Consider the following 22,268-nt stretch of genomic DNA (forward strand, 5'->3'; position numbering starts at 1 on the left):
AACACGAGTCAAGGCTGCGAGTTGAGGGTCAAGTAGAACTGTTTTAATGAGCACACAGGATATTCTTTTATACAGGTTTTCCCACCAGGTTACCACCCACGTGGACCTTGTGGTACACAGGACACAGGGTTACAACAGCCAATTAATACAGTACAGTACAGTCAGACACTCCCAGCTAAGGCACACAAACCCTCCCCTCTGCCTGTGATACAATTACTGAACCCAATGGCTAACTTAATTATCACAGGCATAAAATATACAGTTTTACACAATATTCATAACTTCAAAACTATACATGCAATTTCCATAAAAGTTATATTTTAGCATTATCAGTGAACAAACATATTAAAAAATCATCCGAATTGCCCAGTGGGTTGAAAGATAGTTGGAGGTCATATTTGACCGACTGCAAGCATGACTTTCATGCCCAAAACAGTTCCACAGATTTAGTCTGTGCAGCCGGTCTATCTTCTCCTCTATCCTGGAGATAATTGGCTTAAGTGTGTGTGGTCAGCCAATTATCTCCAGGTACAGGAAATATCTCTAAGTCCAAAAACTGTTACAAAAACTACATAAAAATACATAAGCCCCACAATATAATGTTTAATCTATATGTCCAGCATATCCCCAGATAGCTTGGATCTGAGCGCTCAATATGTCCTAAAAGTGCTCAGATCAGCAAGGGCTGATGAGAGATTGAGGAGGGACAAAGCAGCCAGTTTCAACTGGTCTGGCAGTGTACCTGGGACAACTCCCTGCTGGAGAACAATAGGACAGGAAAAAGGGGGAGGGGAAGAGGCACACTTTCCCATGGAATTAAAGGGGCAGAAAAAGTGTTTTAAAAATCCAATAAGCCCATATAGACTTTTTAAATGGCAATACACCCCAGGGGCTATAGTCACAGGGCAAGATGCTGGCAAGCAGGCCTCTCCAAAAGCCAGTGGCAAAGGGTAGTTTGTCACAATCTATATTATATTATTATTTTTTTATATCGTTTATTAAAATTACATTATTTTATTTATTCATTATTTTACCCATTTACTAAACACTGTAGATAAATATAAATATTTGCAATCTACCAGTTTTGCTCAGAGTGAATCCTGTTGAAATGTGGTGTTTGATTAATTTTATTTTATAAAGGACTTGCAAGTGAGAATCAATTCCTTTAAAACCCCTTAAGGACACATGACGTGCCTGACACGTCATGATTCCCTTTTATTCCAGAAGTTTGGTCCTTAAGGGGTTAAAGCAGACAATAGATGGCACTGAATCATATGAGCTTATTTCGTTGGTATACCCGAATTCCAACCACATTTAGCTTTAAGTAATATTACAATTGTAAATTTGTTTTCAGTCTGGTTATTTTAACTGAATTTTACTGATCTGGACCAAAATGAGTGTTTTGTATATAAACCAAATAGAAATGGATCAGATGCTGATAAATGATATCCTGGCAATATTGATAGCAGTGTTGTGTTTGAGATCCATTATTTGAAAACAGCTTAGAATTATTTGAAGCTTGTTTACATCCCCCTCCAACCATCGCAGCGTGCATGTTCTTTTAAATTTAAAAGCTGTTCTTTCCCGATTCTGTAATATTGCATCACCTTTATTATATTTATTACATAGTTAGTTTTTTTTGTTAATTAGCTTCTTCTGTGATGAACACATCTGTTATATTAAACTCATAATGCATTTTATTGTTGAATTTGTGTCCCATAAAATGCATAAAAACTGGAGGTTTCATCTAAGAGATTGACACAGAGATCATAGCAGAAATTGTTTTTTCATTGTCTTTTGATGGCTATTGAGAAGGAACTCTCAATTCCCAGGAGTTTTAATATTATGTTTACTTATTCCTGTATTTAACAAAAATGTATGTGTGACATGTGAAGAATAAAAATTAATTCCGGGCCCCTCAAGCACTTTAGAAATTGGCTCTTTTATAAATTAACCTTTTTACACCCCCTTGGCTCTCAAGCAGACAACCGGTCTTATAACTTCCTGGGTTGTTTAGCTCAGTGGAGCTGAACTCAAAAGAGGCAGCAATTGCTCAGAGCACCTGCCTTGCAAAGACTTTTCATTAAGCTGCATCGGGAAGTTAGTGATTGGACAGCCACATAAAGACTGGGCGGGGTTAGAAGGGGAGGGCTTGTAAAGGCTGCAGACAAAAAACTTTTGCAAGCAGTATTTATATATACCCTCTATGAAATTAACGCATAGTTAAATTGATGTATGTTTTCATTTGGCGTAAATATAATTGGGATTTCTTTTTAAATTAAGGCAGTGGAGTGTCCCTTTAAATGAAGAAACCAATTCCTCTTTATTCTGCAACTTGTTGCCTCTATCTTAGCTCCCTGTCAATCACTGCGATAAGCTCCATCATTTGCACCTCACAGTCAGCAAAGGGAAGGCAGTACAAAAAAAGAGACATTACACGCAGGATTTATTTCTCCTCTTCATTTGCAATGTGTGCCTTGTCTTAACTGGATTATAATGTAACTTTCTAAATCTCTAATATTAGTTTAAAACTTAACAGATAATTTAATGAAACCGATGAATACAAGTTGTAGAGGATTTTCAATGTTTTATTCAATAGTGTAAACTCCCTTAAAACTCCTGAGACTTTACCCAAACGCGGTCTGATCAGGAGTAAACCAAGTTTGTGCACCCCCAGTTGGATGTGAATGGAGAGCCAGGTGTTCACGTTTTGCGCACCTTATTTTATTAAACCTGTATTAAACTAGAATTAACCAATTAAAGTTAAACTACCGGTACATTTTTACTGAGAATCATGGGAAAGGATGTCCATAGAACCTAGGAAAATGCACCTCACAGGTGTAATGTAACAATGGTTCATTTTGGCCCTGCACATTTGGGAACTGCAGCCAGAATAGAGAATCTGTATTGTGTCGTATGGAATTATAATATAAATTAAAATATAATACAAAGGCTCTGGTGTGGGCCGAAACGTTGTTTCTACTTTGCTCCAATAAATCTGCCCACTGGATTGAACTCGTGTGCCTGGACCATCATTTTTGCTAATCACATTGTGAGGATTGGCCAGTCTTAGGCCCGGTCGCACCCTGGGATCCAGGAGAGTGCGGTATCCATATTGGTAATTGTATGGAACTATAATGTCAGAACTCCCATATTGCATTTGACCAGCTTTCAAGTTAATGAACAAAGAAATGACGGCATGTAAATATTTGCTGCAGATTTAAGCCTATAGCAATAATCATGTAATGAGAAAGTGTGTATCTGATAAACACACAGAACCTGTATGGGAATTCATCCAAGCTTGAACACATCATGTGCTCTGATCTCCCTGTGGATGCATTTACCCTTGTAAATGATATACGAGTCTCCTGCCATAAATCAGATAGAGTTTAAAAATACCCCTATTAAACGATCGGAGGAGATGCAGAGTTTGATAGTAATACATGCACGGTTTCATAAATGTCATTGACCAATTTAGCATTCTGAGGATTGATTACATAGAATTATTTTTAATGTAATGCTTATCCAAGGCTACTAGATGCACTCATTTTGGGTAGGCTGTGTGTGTGGTGCATGTTTGGGGAGAGATGCTGCATGCACTGAGTGTGGGAGCCTCATGTGTGCGGTTTCATGGGGAGGCTAGATGTGTTATGCATGTGGGGGTTGGCTGAGTATGTATTGTGAGGAGTGACGGTGTGTGTGTGTGTGTGTGTGTGTGTGTGTGGTCTAGATTCCATGACTTTATGGTGAAGGCTATCATACTGTTCAGTGGGTGAAACTTGTGGACTGTACTTTCATCTGGTGCAGATCACTGTAAATGCTCCTTTAGATCCAGTGCTCGTGCTTGTGATTGAATCATTGTCTGAGTACCAATACTTTGAGGCAGTGCACCTTCTGCACCTGCTGGGAGTTGTGTTGGTGCCTGGGGTGTCTCTTTAAATTGTTATCGGTCTAAACATAGGCGTGCGCGGCCTATTGCATTAGGGTGTGCACCCTAAAGCACAAACACGCCGCATGTGTATATATGTATTGTATTTTTATTTTTCTATTTTTACTATATATATATATATATACACACACACACACACACACACACAAACACACACACATATATATATATATATATATATATACACACACATACACTGCTGTGTGTGTGTGCTGCTAGTGTGCTGTTTGAGGGTGGTGTGAGGGTGGTGTTAGTGGGATGTGTGGGTGAGGGTGCTGGTAGTGTGCTATGTGGGTGAGGGTGTTTGTGTGGGTGCTGTTTGTGTGTGAGGGTGCTGGTAGTGTGCTGTGTGAGGGTGTTTGTGTGTTTGTTAGGGTCCTGTTACTGTGCTGTGTGAGGGTGCTGTGTGTGTGAGGGTGCTGTTTGCGTGATGTGTGCGTTTGTGTGATGGTGCCGTTTGTGTGATGTGTGTGGGTGTCGTGTATTTGTGAGGGTGCTGTTTGTGTGTGTGTGTGTGTGTGTGTTTGTGAGGGTGCTGTTATTGTGCTGTGTGTGAGGGTGTTGTGTGTTTGTAAAGGTGCTGTGTGTGTTTGTGAGGGTGCGGTTAGTGTACTGTGTGTGTGCTGTATGTGTCTATGTGCTCTGTGTGTGTGTGGGCTGTATGTTGGGAGGGATTGTGGAGGTGGGGGCAGATTAGAGCTCTAGTCTAGAGCTCCCCGGGTCCTCTCCTGCCTCTCTCCGTGCTGCTATGGGTTGGTGAGGTAGATCTTTGATCTCCCCGCCAGCCCATGGAGGCTAAGAGCAGAGCCGGCACTCAGATAGCGCCGACTCTGCATGAGCCGTCAAGGGAGATCCGGACATCTCCAGAGAAGTCCTGGGGAATAAAGTGTGGGAACTCTTTTCCCACCCACCCCCCCAAAAAAAATATACACGTGTGTGTGTGTATATATATACTGACACACAGATATATATACGCGTGCACACACATACTCAGACACACACATACATTCACAGACACACACACACAATTACAGACACACCCATATACACACATACACTCACAGACACACACACACTCACAGACACACACACACAATCACAGACACACACTTACAGACACACATACACTCACAGACACACACACATACATTCACAGACACACTTACAGACACACACACATACATTCACAGACACACTTACAGACACACACACATACATTCACAGACACACTTACAGACACACATTCACACACACACACATACATTTACAGACACACATTCAAGACACACACATACATTCACAGACACACTTAGACACACATTCACAGACACACACACACATACATTCACAGACACACTTACAGACACACATTCACAGACACACACACTCAGACAGACACACACACATACATTCACAGACACACACACACATACAAATATATATTTTTTTTTATTAAAAAAATGTCCACCCAGCCTCCCTACCTGGAGTGCTGGCGTGGACTTGTCCCTGGGGTCCAGTGGGTCGGGTGCCTGTGAACGATCTCAGACGCGGCGAGGGAGCTGTGTGCTCTCTGCTCCCTCTCACCGCGCGGGCTGTCTGCTGTAGCTGGGAGCCGGAATATGACGTCATATTCCGGCTCCCAGCATCAGCAAACAGCGAGCGGCGAGAGGGAGCAGAGAGCACACAGCTCCCTCGCCGCGTCTGAGATGGACACAGGCACCCGACTGGGGGGGCGGTGTCCTGCACCTCTTGCCCCCCGCCATGACAGGGCGGACATGGGGGCCGGAAGGGGGCATTTGGGGGCACTGAGTGCCCGCAAGAAAAGCGTTCCTGCTCAATACATAGGCGTGCCGCGGGGATTAGGGTGTGCCCAGGCACACCCCTTGCGCACGCCTATGGGTCTAAATGACATTCACTGCAGGCTGTACGATTATTAAAAACAATAAATGAATAGTATTTGATGACATTCATTTTGCTGGCTAGCGACTATGGAAGTTGCAGTCTTGTAACTGCACACTGGGTTTCAGTTCATCCATTTTAGATGTACATCTCTTACGCTAAAAAAATGGTATGTGTCCACCCCCTACAGCCATATGTACTCTGTGTCTCTACCCACAGCTGGGCTAATATTGATTTGAGTATAAAGACGCTCTAGTGACAAAACGGCAACCTTTTGTCACACTATTCATTGCCTCTGCAAGAAGTATGTGACGAGTAAGAAACAGATATATAATATGTCTTCTTTTGTAGAGTTTGTGGTGGAAGTGGGTAAACAGGAAACCAAGGCCTGACATTCAATCTCCTTCTCATAAGTCCTCTGTTTGTTTAAAGAAACAGTACAGATACGTGATGGACTTTTGGGTGATCATGCTAACTACAATAAAGATGTCAACACAGCAGGACAGAGTTATAAAATGGCAACACTGTATCTAACATTCACAAACACCCAGAGTATCACCATCGAGTCTTATTCACTAAACTTTGAAATGTGGACATCTAATAAGTAAATTGCAAACGTTTAGGACAGTTTTACGTGACAAGCCCTCCAAATTGGTTACAGCTTTGGCAATTCACCTCAATTCTCTAAAAACACCACCCCTTACTAAATCAGAGACATACACAATATGATCTGTAGTCTCTGTTTCCCTTTCAGTGAGGGCCTAAGAAGAACAGAATGTCAACATTAGTTGTTTTTTTTTTGTTTTTGTTTTTTTACTGCCAGAGGATATCTCTCATAGTTTTAAGTGGAAAATCTAAAATTAAAAGAGGTAACAGATTCCTTTGGTGGAGACCCTGCACAGTATAACTGTCAAAGTGTTTAAAGGAACTTTTTGGGAAGTGTTCAATTCGTTCAGATGATACATGCACATAGGACTTGAATTCTATTTAAAAACCCAGGACTAAATAATTGATGTGAATACACAATCTAATAGACTGATACATCGTTTATGTCTTACAGCAGGATTCCATGGCATCTGATGATAAGGTTTCTTGGATCCAAAATCAATATGCCAAATACGTCCCGTCCAAGAAGAGGTCAAAGTTCAATAAAGTTAAACAAGGTACTGGATGTTCCAACACTGCTCTGTTACTGCCTGTTTGCAGAAAAACATTTAAAATGTAAAACGGAAATATGCAAATTGCGTGTCAAACCCAGAGTCTCAATTAATACTCATCTTTAAATTGCAGTTTTAAGTTCTGAACACAAATTACAGCTAATGAAGAGCGTGTGGAATGCTTGTTCTGAAAAAAATAAATTAAAGGGACACTATAGTCACCAGAACAACTACAGCTTATTGTATATGTTCTGGTGACTTTTTGCAGTAAACGCTGTGTTTTTAGAGAAAATACAGTGTTTACATTACAGCCTAGGGATCCCTCCACTGGCCACTCCTCAGATGGCTGCTAGAGCTGCTTCCTGCGGCAGTGCTGCACACTGTGCAACACTACCATTCATTGTGTCTACTCTCTACAAAATTGCTGTTTGTGTGCTAACTATGGATCACATGTTCAAAATAAATGCTTTTGAAAGAAAAAGAACTTGATTTTGAATAGGTTAATACTCTGTATGTTCACAACTAACTCCCATGATGCATGCCCACATCGCAGTGAGAAGGGTCACTGAAATCATAGTGTGTTTTGAATGCCCCCTTACTGACTATTATGTTCACCCCTTAAAACCTTGGAGTGAGCATTAAAAATGAAATGTAGACGATAACATTTGTATCCATTTTTATCCTTTCCCCTTTTCATGTGCAGTGTGGAGGATTTTGACACATCCTGTGATATATTTCTGGATGTATCATTCACAAGCCCATTCCTGAGCTCCCAAATCCTATTATTAAACTATTAAACTAAATTTTATATTAACCTGGACAATCAACTTTTTTTCCATATAATATAGGATTAAATAATATAAAACATTTGCAAATAGCGGGACAGACTTGATCTTCCATAAATATTTTAATAGTACTGAATATGCATTTTTAGGCTTTTCTTCTTAACAAAGTATAATTTTCCTATAATTATAATAATTAATTACATACCAGTATTATGGATTTTATGTGCGTGCCTTCTTATACAGGGAAAATACAGTCAATAAGCAGATCTATCCCTTTTTATTACATAGATACAGTGGTATGTAGGATGCAATTTAAATTATTCAAAGGCAATATGATTTGCTGTTAGCGAGACAAGTGGGTATTAGCAGTAAACAGACCCTGGTTTCTTCACATCCTTTAGATAACATGTTTTAGAAGTCTCCGGGTAAGAGAAGTTTGATTCAACAGTTGGAGAATTGGTATTAATAATTACACAGCTGTTCCCAGTGCAGATAGTAATGATGATATATGGTTGATATAAGATTACAGTGAGAGCAACGGTGGTCCATTTAACCTGTTCATGACAAGGGTAGATTTAAATTCCATTGTAATGGCAGTCATGACACTTCTTGTTTCATCCCAAAAGGTGGACAGAACTTATCATAAATTAACTTTTTTCTTGCACACGGAATAATGAACCATTTGCTACACAATGGTTTTATACTCCCTATTCGAAGTGTTAAATCTCATTGGAAAATTCACATCTAGAATGTAATATGTATTATGGGAAAATCCCTTTTTATATCATGTTTAAATCTCATTTAATGTATTTTGTTGCAATTAAAAGATATAATACAATCTCCCACTAAGCACTATTGATAAATGTATTTTAAGGAACAACATGTTGTATCTCTCAGGATTATATTGCCAATCGCCCCCAATATGTAAAGGTTTGTAAACAAGGAAAGGGATGGGCAGGCATGAAGGGACAACCTGCATCACAGGCCTAACAGGAAGGGACTTGTGAGCCTGGCGTGAAATTACATGAATCCACGTTGGTCAGCCCCACTAAGCACTGCTACAGAGCAATGACCCTGGCCCTAGGGCCCTTATTGTTTAATGTTTCATTTATAATTAAATGAAACATTAAACAATATAATTAAAGTCTGCAGACTGTATTCTATACTTTGCACGTTAAGCCAGGCCACCATAAAGGACTGGCAATGCTTATTTATATCTATAATATATTATATTTATCTATTTATATACCATATAATAAGGTCTCCCTATTGATGTTTTCTTTCATAATTAAAACTGTGTTAGGCTGTGGGATGGAGCTAAATATACCTTGATCTATACAGTGGCTCCCTTCACACGTTTCAGACTCCATATCTACAAGAGGACTACTTATTGGTTCATTTTATCTGCTCACTAATGTGTTGCATGTAAACAGTTAATGTTTTATGACAGGGGGTTCATCAGACCCAGTCTCTAACTATAAGGTGGAAGACCCCAGTCAGTGGACCCCGGTTCGCTCACATCATGGGTGTTGGTTTAACAGTTCTAGAAGAGTTATAGTAACTGAACACAAATATATAACTGGTATGTGAGCGCTCCAATTAATTATGCAGATCTACATAAAAATCAAGATGAAAATATCAATAAACTTAAAAATGACCAATCTCGCCGAGCTCACCACAATGACCACCATAAACCACAATTGAATGTACTGGGTGAGTCTTATCTGAATCAGAATACTCTACACATATATATAAGAGTATAACAAAATATCATTTATTGTATAATAAACCAATCATAAAAAATGAAACAACATCTCAAAACGTCCAGTATCAGATGTAAACGTGATGAATAGTAAGGGGCCCCTTATTCATATTCTTGTCGACAAAGGACTGATGTAAAAAATCAGAGATGTGCACATTAGCATAAAAACTATATGTGAACTCAAAAAAGTTTAAGCAGTAGGCTCCAGTCCAGTCCGTGAAAAAATATATAAGTGGATAAACGGATAGTGCCCAGACGACCAAGCCGTCTTACGGAGAGGGAGCTCAAACACCAGCCAAACACCCTGGTCAAGACTAAGAGGGAAGCGATAGGGATGGCCCCAAAAATGAAAAATCACATCCAGATATGGAAAACTATGGGGATATCACTTCAGCAACTTACCCTATCCGTCCGACCATCGGGTGAGAAACTGGGAGCACATAAACTCCAAACCGTGAGGGCTGCAGGAAAAAGGCCGTTCTCGCCAGGTCGCTTGCCGAAAATCAATGGCGGGTCGTAAAGGACGAATCGGCTGGGAAGTTCAAATCCGTCGGCGGTGTGGTGAGGTAGCAGACAGCACGTCTACGCGTTTCGTCCTAGCTGGAGGACTTTTTCAAGACAATGTCTGCTGTCTAAGAGCCGGGTTTATATACCCACTCTTAATTGATTCATAGAATGGTCATGATTGTTAATTGATAAACTGAGATCATTACAGATCTAAAGTAAATGGTCATAATTGTTAATTGATAAACTGAGATCATTACAGATCTAAAATAAAATATGCTGCAAGTGGATAGAAAAACACAAAATATAATAAATGAAAACATATATCCTTATTAGGACAATCTCATATTATTAACATCGAAAAATTATATATATATAGACATAAAATAAAGATTAAAAATATATTTTTATTTTTACTTTTATTTTTACTAATAAAGTATTTCAATCTCAAGTTTAACAGAGATAATTAATCAATCTTGATTTGTGAGCCTTTTTTAAAAAATAATAATAATGATAATATAGTTCAATTGTTTTATAAAAATCTGTTATTTATATATATTAGATTAGGAACAAGAACATTAAAATAAATGTTGAGCACTATATTTTTGTATATATATTTATATGTATAATTAAGAAAAAGAACATTGGAAAAAAATGCTGAACACTCATATAGGATTCATATAAGTGTTAAAGAGACCATGGGGTCTAAGGTGAATCGTAATATATATGTGGTTCCCGATTCATCCTCTCCCACATATAGAGACAGTGAAAGATCTTTCACTCACAGGGACAAATAAGTATGTCTTCCAAATTTTAAATGTTACATTCCACTTCTTCATTTAACCCATTAGGAGTAAGTGTGTTGAGTCTAAAGATCCATTTAGTTTCTGCTGTAATTAAGGCTAATTTTCTATTGGGTATATTCTCTGCAATATGCTCGATGCCCATTACTAAAAGCTGTGAAGGGTTACTGTCATGGGCCATTTGGAAGTGTCTGGCTACTGGAGATTTTTTATCACGGTTGCTGATGGCTCGTCTGTGTTCCCTGAACCTGGCTTTTAATGGTCTCGAAGTCTGACCTACATATAGCAAGTCACAAGTACATATCAACAGATATACCACAAATGAGGTATTGCACGAGATTCTAGTAGTTGTATGGAAGTTCTCATCTTTAGAGGAAGGGGGAAAATTCTTTTTTCCGTGACATATGTGTTGGCAGGTTAAGCATCGGGTGGCACCACATTTGAAATTTCCTGCTTCACATAATATCGATGTTTGATTAGTTTTTGCAGTCGGAAATTTGGAAGGGGCCAATAGGTTCTTTAGATTCCTATTTTTACGGAATGTTACTCTGGGTACTTCAGGGATACTGAAACGAAGCCATGGATCCAACCGCAGAATAGACCAATGATTGTTTAGGATATGAATGATCTGGTTGTACGCCCTATTGTACGTTGTCGAGAAGATGGGACCTTTATTCTGACCCACCTCTCTAGTACTGATGTGAAAGTCTATCCTCGGTTTAGGTCTAAACCGAGGATAGACTTTCACATCAGTACTAGAGAGGTGGGTCAGAATAAAGGTCCCATCTTCTCGACAACGTACAATAGGGCGTACAACCAGATCATTCATATCCTAAACAATCATTGGTCTATTCTGCGGTTGGATCCATGGCTTAGTTTCAGTATCCCTGAAGTACCCAGAGTAACATTCCGTAAAAATAGGAATCTAAAGAACCTATTGGCCCCTTCCAAATTTCCGACTGCAAAAACTAATCAAACATCGATATTATGTGAAGCAGGAAATTTCAAATGTGGTGCCACCCGATGCTTAACCTGCCAACACATATGTCACGGAAAAAAGAATTTTCCCCCTTCCTCTAAAGATGAGAACTTCCATACAACTACTAGAATCTCGTGCAATACCTCATTTGTGGTATATCTGTTGATATGTACTTGTGACTTGCTATATGTAGGTCAGACTTCGAGACCATTAAAAGCCAGGTTCAGGGAACACAGACGAGCCATCAGCAACCGTGATAAAAAATCTCCAGTAGCCAGACACTTCCAAATGGCCCATGACAGTAACCCTTCACAGCTTTTAGTAATGGGCATCGAGCATATTGCAGAGAATATACCCAATAGAAAATTAGCCTTAATTACAGCAGAAACTAAATGGATCTTTAGACTCAACACACTTACTCCTAATGGGTTAAATGAAGAAGTGGAATGTAACATTTAAAATTTGGAAGACATACTTATTTGTCCCTGTGAGTGAAAGATCTTTCACTGTCTCTATATGTGGGAGAGGATGAATCGGGAACCACATATATATTACGATTCACCTTAGACCCCATGGTCTCTTTAACACTTATATGAATCCTATATGAGTGTTCAGCATTTTTTTCCAATGTTCTTTTTCTTAATTATACATATAAATATATATACAAAAATATAGTGCTCAACATTTATTTTAATGTTCTTGTTCCTAATCTAATATATATAAATAACAGATTTTTATAAAACAATTGAACTATATTATCATTATTATTATTTTTTAAAAAAGGCTCACAAATCAAGATTGATTAATTATCTCTGTTAAACTTGAGATTGAAATACTTTATTAGTAAAAATAAAAGTAAAAATAAAAATATATTTTTAATCTTTATTTTATGTCTATATATATATAATTTTTCGATGTTAATAATATGAGATTGTCCTAATAAGGATATATGTTTTCATTTATTATATTTTGTGTTTTTCTATCCACTTGCAGCATATTTTATTTTAGATCTGTAATGATCTCAGTTTATCAATTAACAATTATGACCATTTACTTTAGATCTGTAATGATCTCAGTTTATCAATTAACAATCATGACCATTCTATGAATCAATTAAGAGTGGGTATATAAACCCGGCTCTTAGACAGCAGACATTGTCTTGAAAAAGTCCTCCAGCTAGGACGAAACGCGTAGACGTGCTGTCTGCTACCTCACCACACCGCCGACGGATTTGAACTTCCCAGCCGATTCGTCCTTTACGACCCGCCATTGATTTTCGGCAAGCGACCTGGCGAGAACGGCCTTTTTCCTGCAGCCCTCACGGTTTGGAGTTTATGTGCTCCCAGTTTCTCACCCGATGGTCGGACGGATAGGGTAAGTTGCTGAAGTGATATCCCCATAGTTTTCCATATCTGGATGTGATTTTTCACCTTTGGGGCCATCCCTATCGCTTCCCTCTTAGTCTTGACCAGGGTGTTTGGCTGGTGTTTGAGCTCCCTCTCCGTAAGACGGCTTGGTCGTCTGGGCACTATCCGTTTATCCACTTATATATTTTTTCACGGACTGGACTGGAGCCTACTGCTTGAACTTTTTTGAGTTCACATATAGTTTTTATGCTAATGTGCACATCTCTGATTTTTTACATCAGTCCTTTGTCGACAAGAATATGAATAAGGGGCCCCTTACTATTCATCACGTTTACATCTGATACTGGACGTTTTGAGATGTTGTTTCATTTTTTATGATTGGTTTATTATACAATAAATGATATTTTGTTATACTCTTATATATATGTGTAGAGTATTCTGATTCAGATAAGACTCACCCAGTACATTCAATTGTGGTTTATGGTGGTCATTGTGGTGAGCTCGGCGAGATTGGTCATTTTTAAGTTTATTGATATTTTCATCTTGATTTTTATGTAGATCTGCATAATTAATTGGAGCGCTCACATACCAGTTATATCTTTTCGGTTTCATTTAATAAGTCGCTCCCTTGTATGTGACGCAGCCCTACTGTTATTTCATCCCATTGGGTATATTTATTTCTCACTGTCAGTCCATATTACATTTACATTTTGTTTACTGAACACAAATATTCCTAAATCATTGAGTAGTAGAGGCCATTATGAGTGTGGCTAAAACTAACATCACCATCAGTTTTTACATTGGCAGATCATCATACAACCTTTAACAAGGTTTAATTTCTTATTTTCCACCAACAAAGGTCGCACGTCTTCTGAGACCTACAGTGGTTTGGTAGGTGTGCCCTATGAAGATGGCGAAGGTTCTGTTCACCTTCCCGAGGAAGTGATTCATGAAGAGTCTTCTTCAACCATTCTGAAATATTTCATCCACTTGGCAAAAGATGAAGAAGAACAGGTATAAATTTGAATTAAAAATATACTGGTAATTGACATTGAGGTAAAGACTAAAAAAATCCATCAAACTATTAAAATATGCAAAGCTTGTCTGTGTCAAGGTTTCTCCTCCATCTGTGTGTTATCATGGTGTAAATTTTGAATCTGTACCCCCCAATGGGCACTCAATGTATATGCCACGATGCTTGCATAATCACGTAAGTTATTATTGACGAAGACTTATGGGAATAGATCTGGGGTTTCTGACCACTCATGTTTGCCCTGTTGTGGTTTCTGCTACCTGCATTTTGACATGTGGTGGGTGTTTACTGGTTTTGACTTGGTTTCGGACTACACTGACCTCTGGACCTTGGCTCTGTTTACTTGATTTTCAGCTACTCTGTATTCCTTAAACGTGGCTCGTCTCTGTTTACTCGTCTTTTATGTCTGCAGTCTGTATTCTATACTTTGCACGTTAAGCCAGGCTGCCATGAGGGACTGGTAATATTTGAATACTCGTAGCTGTGCAGTTTGCATGTTGTGGTGTCTAGCCTTAACAGTCTGGTGTCTTTTGCCCATAATTCATTTTTCTTTGAATGATCACTAATAGAACAGGTCATTCCCCTTACGCTAATATTTAGAGTTGGTGAGTAGGTATAATAGACCAAACTATCACGCATCCTACTTACCGGTAGTTAATTCCTCCTTTTCAATCCCATGTACACAGGGTATTTAGTGCGCGGCTAACAAGGCATTTGTCTTGGGCGGCACTTTAGGAGTGGGGGAAGGCAGCTTTTTTTGACACATGCAGATGCCTTATTAGTCTATTTCATAGCCCCCCCCCCCCCCCCCCTGCCGAGGTGGGCAACTGTGCATTTTCAGGCAGCTTGTCCTATAATGCTGGCTGAAAGGGTTAATTTACACCAACCACTTGGGACCATGACCACCGCACCAACAGTCATTACTACTTTAAATTACATCTAAACAGGGCCTGCTGCTATATATTTTTCTTCACAGTACATTCATCCTCCATCACAGATAAAACTAAATGCTAAATGAAACAATTTGCCCTGGGAGGATCATTTATCTGGAGTCCAGGAATTCCAATAGGAAGTGACTATTTAATGTCTATGTGTACGGAAGCTTAAAGGAAATTTAGAAATACTGTAATCCGCTGTACCTTGAAGCTGTATCTTGATCCAACAATGAATAATAATTTGTATTCCTGATCACTGTATTTCCTTAAAAAAGTCATCCAACTGCTAGAGTTAGATTTTTTAATCTCTATTCTGCCTTCGTCTGTACATTTCTTATTTTTTTAAAGGATTTCAAAAATATATCATTTTCGATTGTGTCAAAACTCAATTGATCTGTCAGGTTTTGGACTTCTGGCCCATAAAATCTGCCTTCTGATAATTAAAATACTATAGGACATTACTATCATTTATCGACTAAACTGGGAACATTGGAGAATTCACAAGGGAATTGTATAAATTTAGGCCAATATTGCTCTAACGTGGAAAATATTTGTAAATGATATATTTAGCCCTATATTCTGGAATTACCGTTTTAGTTCTTTTTTTTTTTTTTTTCATTTTATTATTTAATTCCCAGTAGTGATTTTTAGAGCCAATGAAGAGATGGCACAAACTTGTGAAAATACACCCCAACTCTCATGGTGCTAAAGTGAACTTTCGTATTCTAGAACCGGTTCTGAAGAATAACACGGGTAAAATAAAATGCAAAGTTTAACCAAAATTCCTATATTTGCTCAATTTCAGATTAATTTTCATCTCATCGATACGTTGATCAAAGATGGGTCTGATGTAAATGAGGGGGACAGATTTGGCCAAACAGTGATGCATGAGGTAAAACCATATTTTTCCCTAATAGTTGATTGACAGTTGATTGGGAATTGTAGTTCAAATAAGTAGCCGGATAGCCAAGATCAGGCGCCGTGGTCGAACATTAGACTACAAATACGAAATTTAGTAATAACTGCAATGTTTTGTCCCAAACAGGTAGCTAAAAGTTGGCACACAGATGTAGCACAGTTTTTGATTGAAAGAAACGCTGATATTAAAAAGCCTGACAAGTACGGGATTACCCCATTACATGTAGCAGCTGCTGTGGATTACCCAGAAATGGTCATTTTCTTATTAAAACATGGGGGTAAGTGACTCACTAGGACTTAACTGTGTATAACAAGTCTTTACAAAACCCTACATTTCATAGTACAAATAGAAAAAAAAATAGAATGTTATCCTTCCTTTTTAACTCTCTATCTTAAGGATACACAGTAATTAGACAGTACTGTGTAATTGGTGTGCATCCTTAAGATATAGAGTAACATTGTGTCTACCGGTTTAAGGAGTGCATTATAGCATTTGCAACCTATATGTTCTGTTTCAATTAATGTACCTTCCCAGAGTGTATTGTATTGCATTGTATATAGTCCCTCTTGAAATTATCACAATTGCTTGCTTACCTTTTTTTTTGTTTATCATAATGCAGCACAAATTTATGCTGGGGAGCCACCCCCCTTTCTAAAGTAGACATCCTATAGAAACAATTGTCCTTCTATATTGAGCATGTCCGTACCTGGGGTAGATTAACAACTTTCTGTCTACAGGTACAGGTACCTGCTTGCCAAAATTGCTACAGTGACAACCCTGACCATAACTTAGTGAGCACTGGTCATAGTCAGGGCTCATTCGCTAAGCACCAAAATGTAGGGATAATAGTATAATTTTTTTTCTCTATTTTAATCTATTTTATTCTAAACACTTTGTTTTAATATTATTGTTGCACAAATGTAGGGACTATTTTATCTTCTTATTATAAGTCATTACAGAAGCCCTCATCCTTTTGTCTTGCAATTCAATACAAAAGTATGTAAAGATTGACTGTTGGCTGGTTTCAGGTTAAGATCTGCCATCAATTAAGTTACACAGCAGGGATACACCTTTAACCCCTTAAGGACAAATGACATGTGTGACATGTCATGATACCCTTTTATTCCAGAAGTTTGGTTCTTAAGGGGTTAAAGGGACAATCCACTGCCCAAATACAAAATAGATATCACTATAAATAATCACTATTTAGGCGATATACCACAAATGAAAATTTGCATGCCTTTATGCATTTTTTCATTGGAGTTATATCTAAAAACAGTTTTGCAAAGCTGCAGATCTCTTGTCTTTGGCCTTCGCAAGCCCTCCCCTTCTAATCCCTGCCCAGATTTTATGTGACTGTCCAATCCCAATGCAGCTCACGGAGAAGCCTTTGCAAGGCAGGTGCTTTGAGCAATTGCTGCCTATCGAGGTCAGTGTAACTAAGCTAACCTAACCAGGAAGTAACAGGACCTGTTGCCTATTTTAAAAGCCAGGGGGGTGTAACCAGTATTATTTATAAAAGTGTCTATTTTTATTGAAATCTGCACTTTTTGCCAAATGAAAAAGGAGAACACACTCTTCACACATAAAGCTTTCCAGCAAGCTACAGTGCTTTAGGGGTCTGGGGTGACCCTTTAAATAATCTGGAATCAGGAAGCAAAGCCAATGATTCTAAACTAGCAGTAGATTTTCACAGCATTTCACGTTTCCATAATAGGCAGACTATGTGGGCCGGTGGTTTCATTACAATTGATGTTTTACGTACTAATCATACCCACAAATCAAATGACTTTATTTACCCTCTCTCTAGCTGACATACATATGACTACGAATGCAAAGCAGACTCCATTGCATTACGCAGCTAAATACGATGCAGTTAACTCTTTGAAAGTCCTGTTGAAAAATGAAGCTGACACCAATGTGCGAGATTACAAGCAACGGACACCCTTACACCTGGCTGCAGAACTAGGTAACACATCAAACCCTCTGTATACTTTATTCCCTCAATATCTGAATCTCAACGGAAACTGGTTTACTCAGGAGAGATGCTATAAATAGTGTTACCAGCTATCTGATATACACACAAATAAAACAACTGTTAATCAGCACAGCATAACATGTGAAAGACTGTGTCAATGAGTAAGATATTTCTAATGATTGATCTCATTGTATGTACAGTGGAAAATGATCAATACATTGTGCATGTAAGCACACACTATGATCCCTGCTGGGTAACCCCTTAACCTCCAGGCTATTACATAAAGACAGGTTATTGGGCAAAATACTAACAGATGAGTTTCTTAGTTGTTTCCATGGCGATTGAATCCCATGCTTCCATGGTGATTTGGCCTCATACTTTCTCTTTAAATATAGCTCCCAGTGTGTCTATGGCCTACTTCAGGGGGTGATCTAGCGATACCCATTAACTTACATAGTTACTTAGTATCCTAGGATTAAAAAAAGACTAACGTTCATTTAGTTCAACATTTCATGAAAACATTCCTTTAAAAAAAAGTCAAAAAGCTCCAATTGTAGTGATTTCCAATTATGACACATAAAGAAAACCAATTATTTTTTGACTCCATAATGACAATCAATCATATTTCTCTGTGGATCAATAACCAATTGATGTTCAATTATATCCTTAAATATTCCGTTTTTGCAAAAACAAAAAAAACTGGCCTAATAGATCACAATACAGAGTCTAATTTAGTGCTAAAGATCACATTTTCTCTACTGATCCTGGGGGTTTAAAGTCAGTTAGTTTACTGAAAGCAATAGAAGAAGGACATGTTATTGGATGTTTCCAATATGGAACAGTCCAATTCCCTGCTTAGGGACAACGTGGATTCCTCATTACGTTATTTGATGAATTTGGCCAAACCGTGGGTCTGCAGTCGATTGAAAATAAGGAGTAAATAACTAAAATGCCCTATATAGTACATAACTGAAATGTTAGAATTAATCTTTTACATTAAATTATTTTTACTAGATCGCAGTGAGGCCGCTCGATTGCTCTTAAATTTCAAATGTGATGCAAGCGTCCAGGATGACACGGGCCAGTCCTGTCTGACTCTGATGGTTGTGAATATGCCACCGGTTGTAAGTCCGATAATATGTACCTATCATAACTCAAGGAAGGAAATCAATGGTTTAAAACAACTCCATATTTGTATGTATTACATAGATAATATACTAACAAATAACAGATAACAGATAATAAAAATGCATTCTGAGATCCTAGTCCTGTCCGGCTCATAAAAGCTATCTGCTACCCCAACCATGTGGCACCATAACGAGATACCACCAGTCAGGAGGCTCTCATTCGCGTCAATGGACTATGATCTTATCCCATAAATCTACCATCTCCAGTGGTTTTTGGATAAGTAGTTTATCCCCTGGGATCATTTTCACTCAACAAGGTGTTATGGTACTTTTTAGCAGTAAACCAAAATGTTTAACCCCTTAAGGACCAAACTTCTGGAATAAAAGGGAATCATGACATGTCACACACGTCATGTGTCCTTAAGGGGTTAAATGTCTATCTGTTCCTGTCCAAATTAATAAAATTGAATTGCGTATATACGCTGAAGTAATTGTCTGACACACAAGGTTCAGGTTAAAATAACTTCGAGAAAATTTATTGGCAAGTGATTAAAAAGCGGGCGCGCAGGCCCTTTTAAGAGGCATTTTACGTCATCATTGATTATTAGAATATCAGCAAATAAACATCATTAATTGGATTAATTGTTAAGTGTCGGGATTAGTGTCCACCTATCAATATTATTAATTGGCTCAAAAACTAAGTGGTTAGTCCCGTGCCCACCCACCAAGAGGTGGGATTGTTCTGGACACGGGTGGGGACAAGGGGGTCTCGAGCGTCATTTTACACGGTCGGTGATCTCAGGCCTCGTGGCCAGGTGCAAGGTCTCTCATGAATAGAACATTTCATTACTACTGTGTTCTCATGGCCTTCAAATTATACTATGTTGCAAGTTAAGGGAAAGTCAGCAATTCCTGTGTTAATCATGTCTTTATAGAAAATACAGTCTTTGTCTATTAGATGTGCTGGGAAATTCTGTCATGTAAGGTAGTTTTAAAATGAACAAGTTAGGTTATGAGGACAAAATGGAGGAATGAAGAAGTCAGGTTAGGAGGACAAAATGGAGGATTCACAGTATGAGGTTAAAATGGAGTTAGTGCAATAATTCAATACGAGTACAATAAGGATTTTTAAATAATCCCACATCAGTCCCCCCTATGAAATGTTAGATTCTAAGAGATAAAACTTTATTAAGTTAGTACCAGGAAGACGTGTTAACCCAAAGGCACAGAAACCCCGTGGCCGCTAGCTAGGTGTTAATGCAAAGTGCAAGACTGTCCCTAGATCTGACCCTGATAGGCTAACTCATCCGTCAGCATGGCTCTCGAACACTTCGCACCCATGGGTGTCCCATGGCAGCTAACCCACCACTTCTCCACACGGGGCCTTTACCATTCACTGACAGATGCTGTCCCTAAGCTGGTCCCTTCCTAGAATTCCTGCACTTTATCAACAAAAGGGATTGTTTGCAGCGGTATACAGGGTGAGTTGATGTCTTGTAAATCTTGGTCATCAACATCGAGATGAGTGAAAGTGGGTGCCGCTTGGTCAACAGTCTTCATGAGGGATTTTCTCAGACATGGGAGGATACAACAAAAGAGAAGAGCAAAGAGAAAAAGAAAAATTAGTATTGCCATACCAATATGCATTAAAGCCTTTTGCCATCCTGTCATCCAACCAAACCATCTTTCCCAGGGATCTTTTATCCCAGAATTCCTTTTTAACTCTTCAGACAGGTCATTTAATTTTTCTATGGCTAATGTAACTTTACCATTGGGGCCTGTGTTTTCTGGGATATAGGTACAACATGTCATGGTGTCGGGCAAAATTTTACAAACCCCTCCTTTTTCGGCTAAGATCATATCTAAGGCCATTCTATTCTGGAAAGCCATTTGGGATGTGGCCTGCAACTGTTCGGCCAACCCCTGGAGGGCGTCTCTGGTATAATTAACAAAACGTTGTTGATTATAATAAATGTAATTTATCCAATTTAAATTCTTGTTTGTGGTAACTATGGCAAAAAGTGATTCAAATCCTGCAGCAACTTCATCTCTTGCTTTAAACTCATTGGGCACCCCCCTAGGCACTCCAATGGCATCAATATAAACATGCGGATCAAAACTTCCTTTCACTGGGGCGTCACGCTTAACCTTAGTGTGCCTGGACTCATGGGTGACGAGGTGTGTGTCAGAGATGATATGTATAGGCATAATGGCTTTAGCCAGAGTACACTCCCCCCACCACTCTTTGTCCATTCTGGATCTTAGCTGTAAATCCCCACACAACCAGTAAATATCCCCTAATGACCTGGTGTGAAATTGCAACAAGTTCATAGAGACATTTCTGTAGGTAGCACAATACCCCTTAGAGAAGTTACCCAAGAATCTACCAATTCCATCATAATTAGCATAACAAGTGTAATTACCTTTATACACGGTAATACCATCTGGGGGTTTGACATCCTTGGTTAGGAGAGGATACTCCTTTGTCCATGCTATACATATGGACCTGTTAAAATCATAGTGATAGGCAAAAAGGCTTAAAACACATTCTTCTATATCTACTGGCAGGATTAAAGGCACGGTACCCAGGTGAGGCCGGGCACCGCCACACACATAGCATGCGGTCTTGTTATGCTTATTAGCATTGTATTTCATCCATTCTAACCATAGGTTAACATCATTAAAACCTGTTTCAGCGGCCATGGTATCTTCAAAGGTGGGGTTAGCAATGGCCATCATGTCTTGAAAGGTCTGGATATGAGGTTTTAATGGGTTAGGGACCATATGGGTGGCCCCTTGCCACTCAGAAGAGTTGCACATATCTTTGAGGTAGAAATGCCCTAATTTACGGTAGGAACCCTTTTTCCAATACATTCCCATCACATACTGGTCTGCATCCGTGGGGCTGGGATGCTCAATGTTAAGGATTAATTTCATTGGTGTACCCCCCCAGGCTTTCTCAAAGTCATTCTCTGGAGAAGGGATCTACCATGATTATCTACTTTAGATAAGGCACTTTTTGGTTTGTAACCCCAGGCAGGCCCGGCATTCCATCCCGCCGCCCCCCAATG

General features: G+C 38.9%; 1 protein-coding gene across 1 annotated transcript in view; it reads left to right on the plus strand.

The window, feature by feature from the left end:
- Positions 1-6,917: 6,917 nt before the first annotated feature.
- Positions 6,918-22,268, plus strand: part of LOC134609309 (transient receptor potential cation channel subfamily A member 1-like) — a 101,433-nt gene continuing 86,082 nt past the window's right edge. Inside the window, exons 1-6 of the mRNA XM_063452988.1 lie at positions 6,918-7,011; positions 14,065-14,219; positions 15,979-16,065; positions 16,219-16,369; positions 17,903-18,061; positions 19,085-19,194. Coding sequence (XP_063309058.1) covers positions 6,918-7,011; positions 14,065-14,219; positions 15,979-16,065; positions 16,219-16,369; positions 17,903-18,061; positions 19,085-19,194 — 756 coding nt within the window. The remainder of the gene's footprint in view (positions 7,012-14,064; positions 14,220-15,978; positions 16,066-16,218; positions 16,370-17,902; positions 18,062-19,084; positions 19,195-22,268) is intronic.

The sequence above is a fragment of the Pelobates fuscus genome, chromosome 4, assembly GCF_036172605.1.
Source record: "Pelobates fuscus isolate aPelFus1 chromosome 4, aPelFus1.pri, whole genome shotgun sequence".
Taxonomy (NCBI): Eukaryota; Metazoa; Chordata; class Amphibia; order Anura; family Pelobatidae; genus Pelobates; species Pelobates fuscus.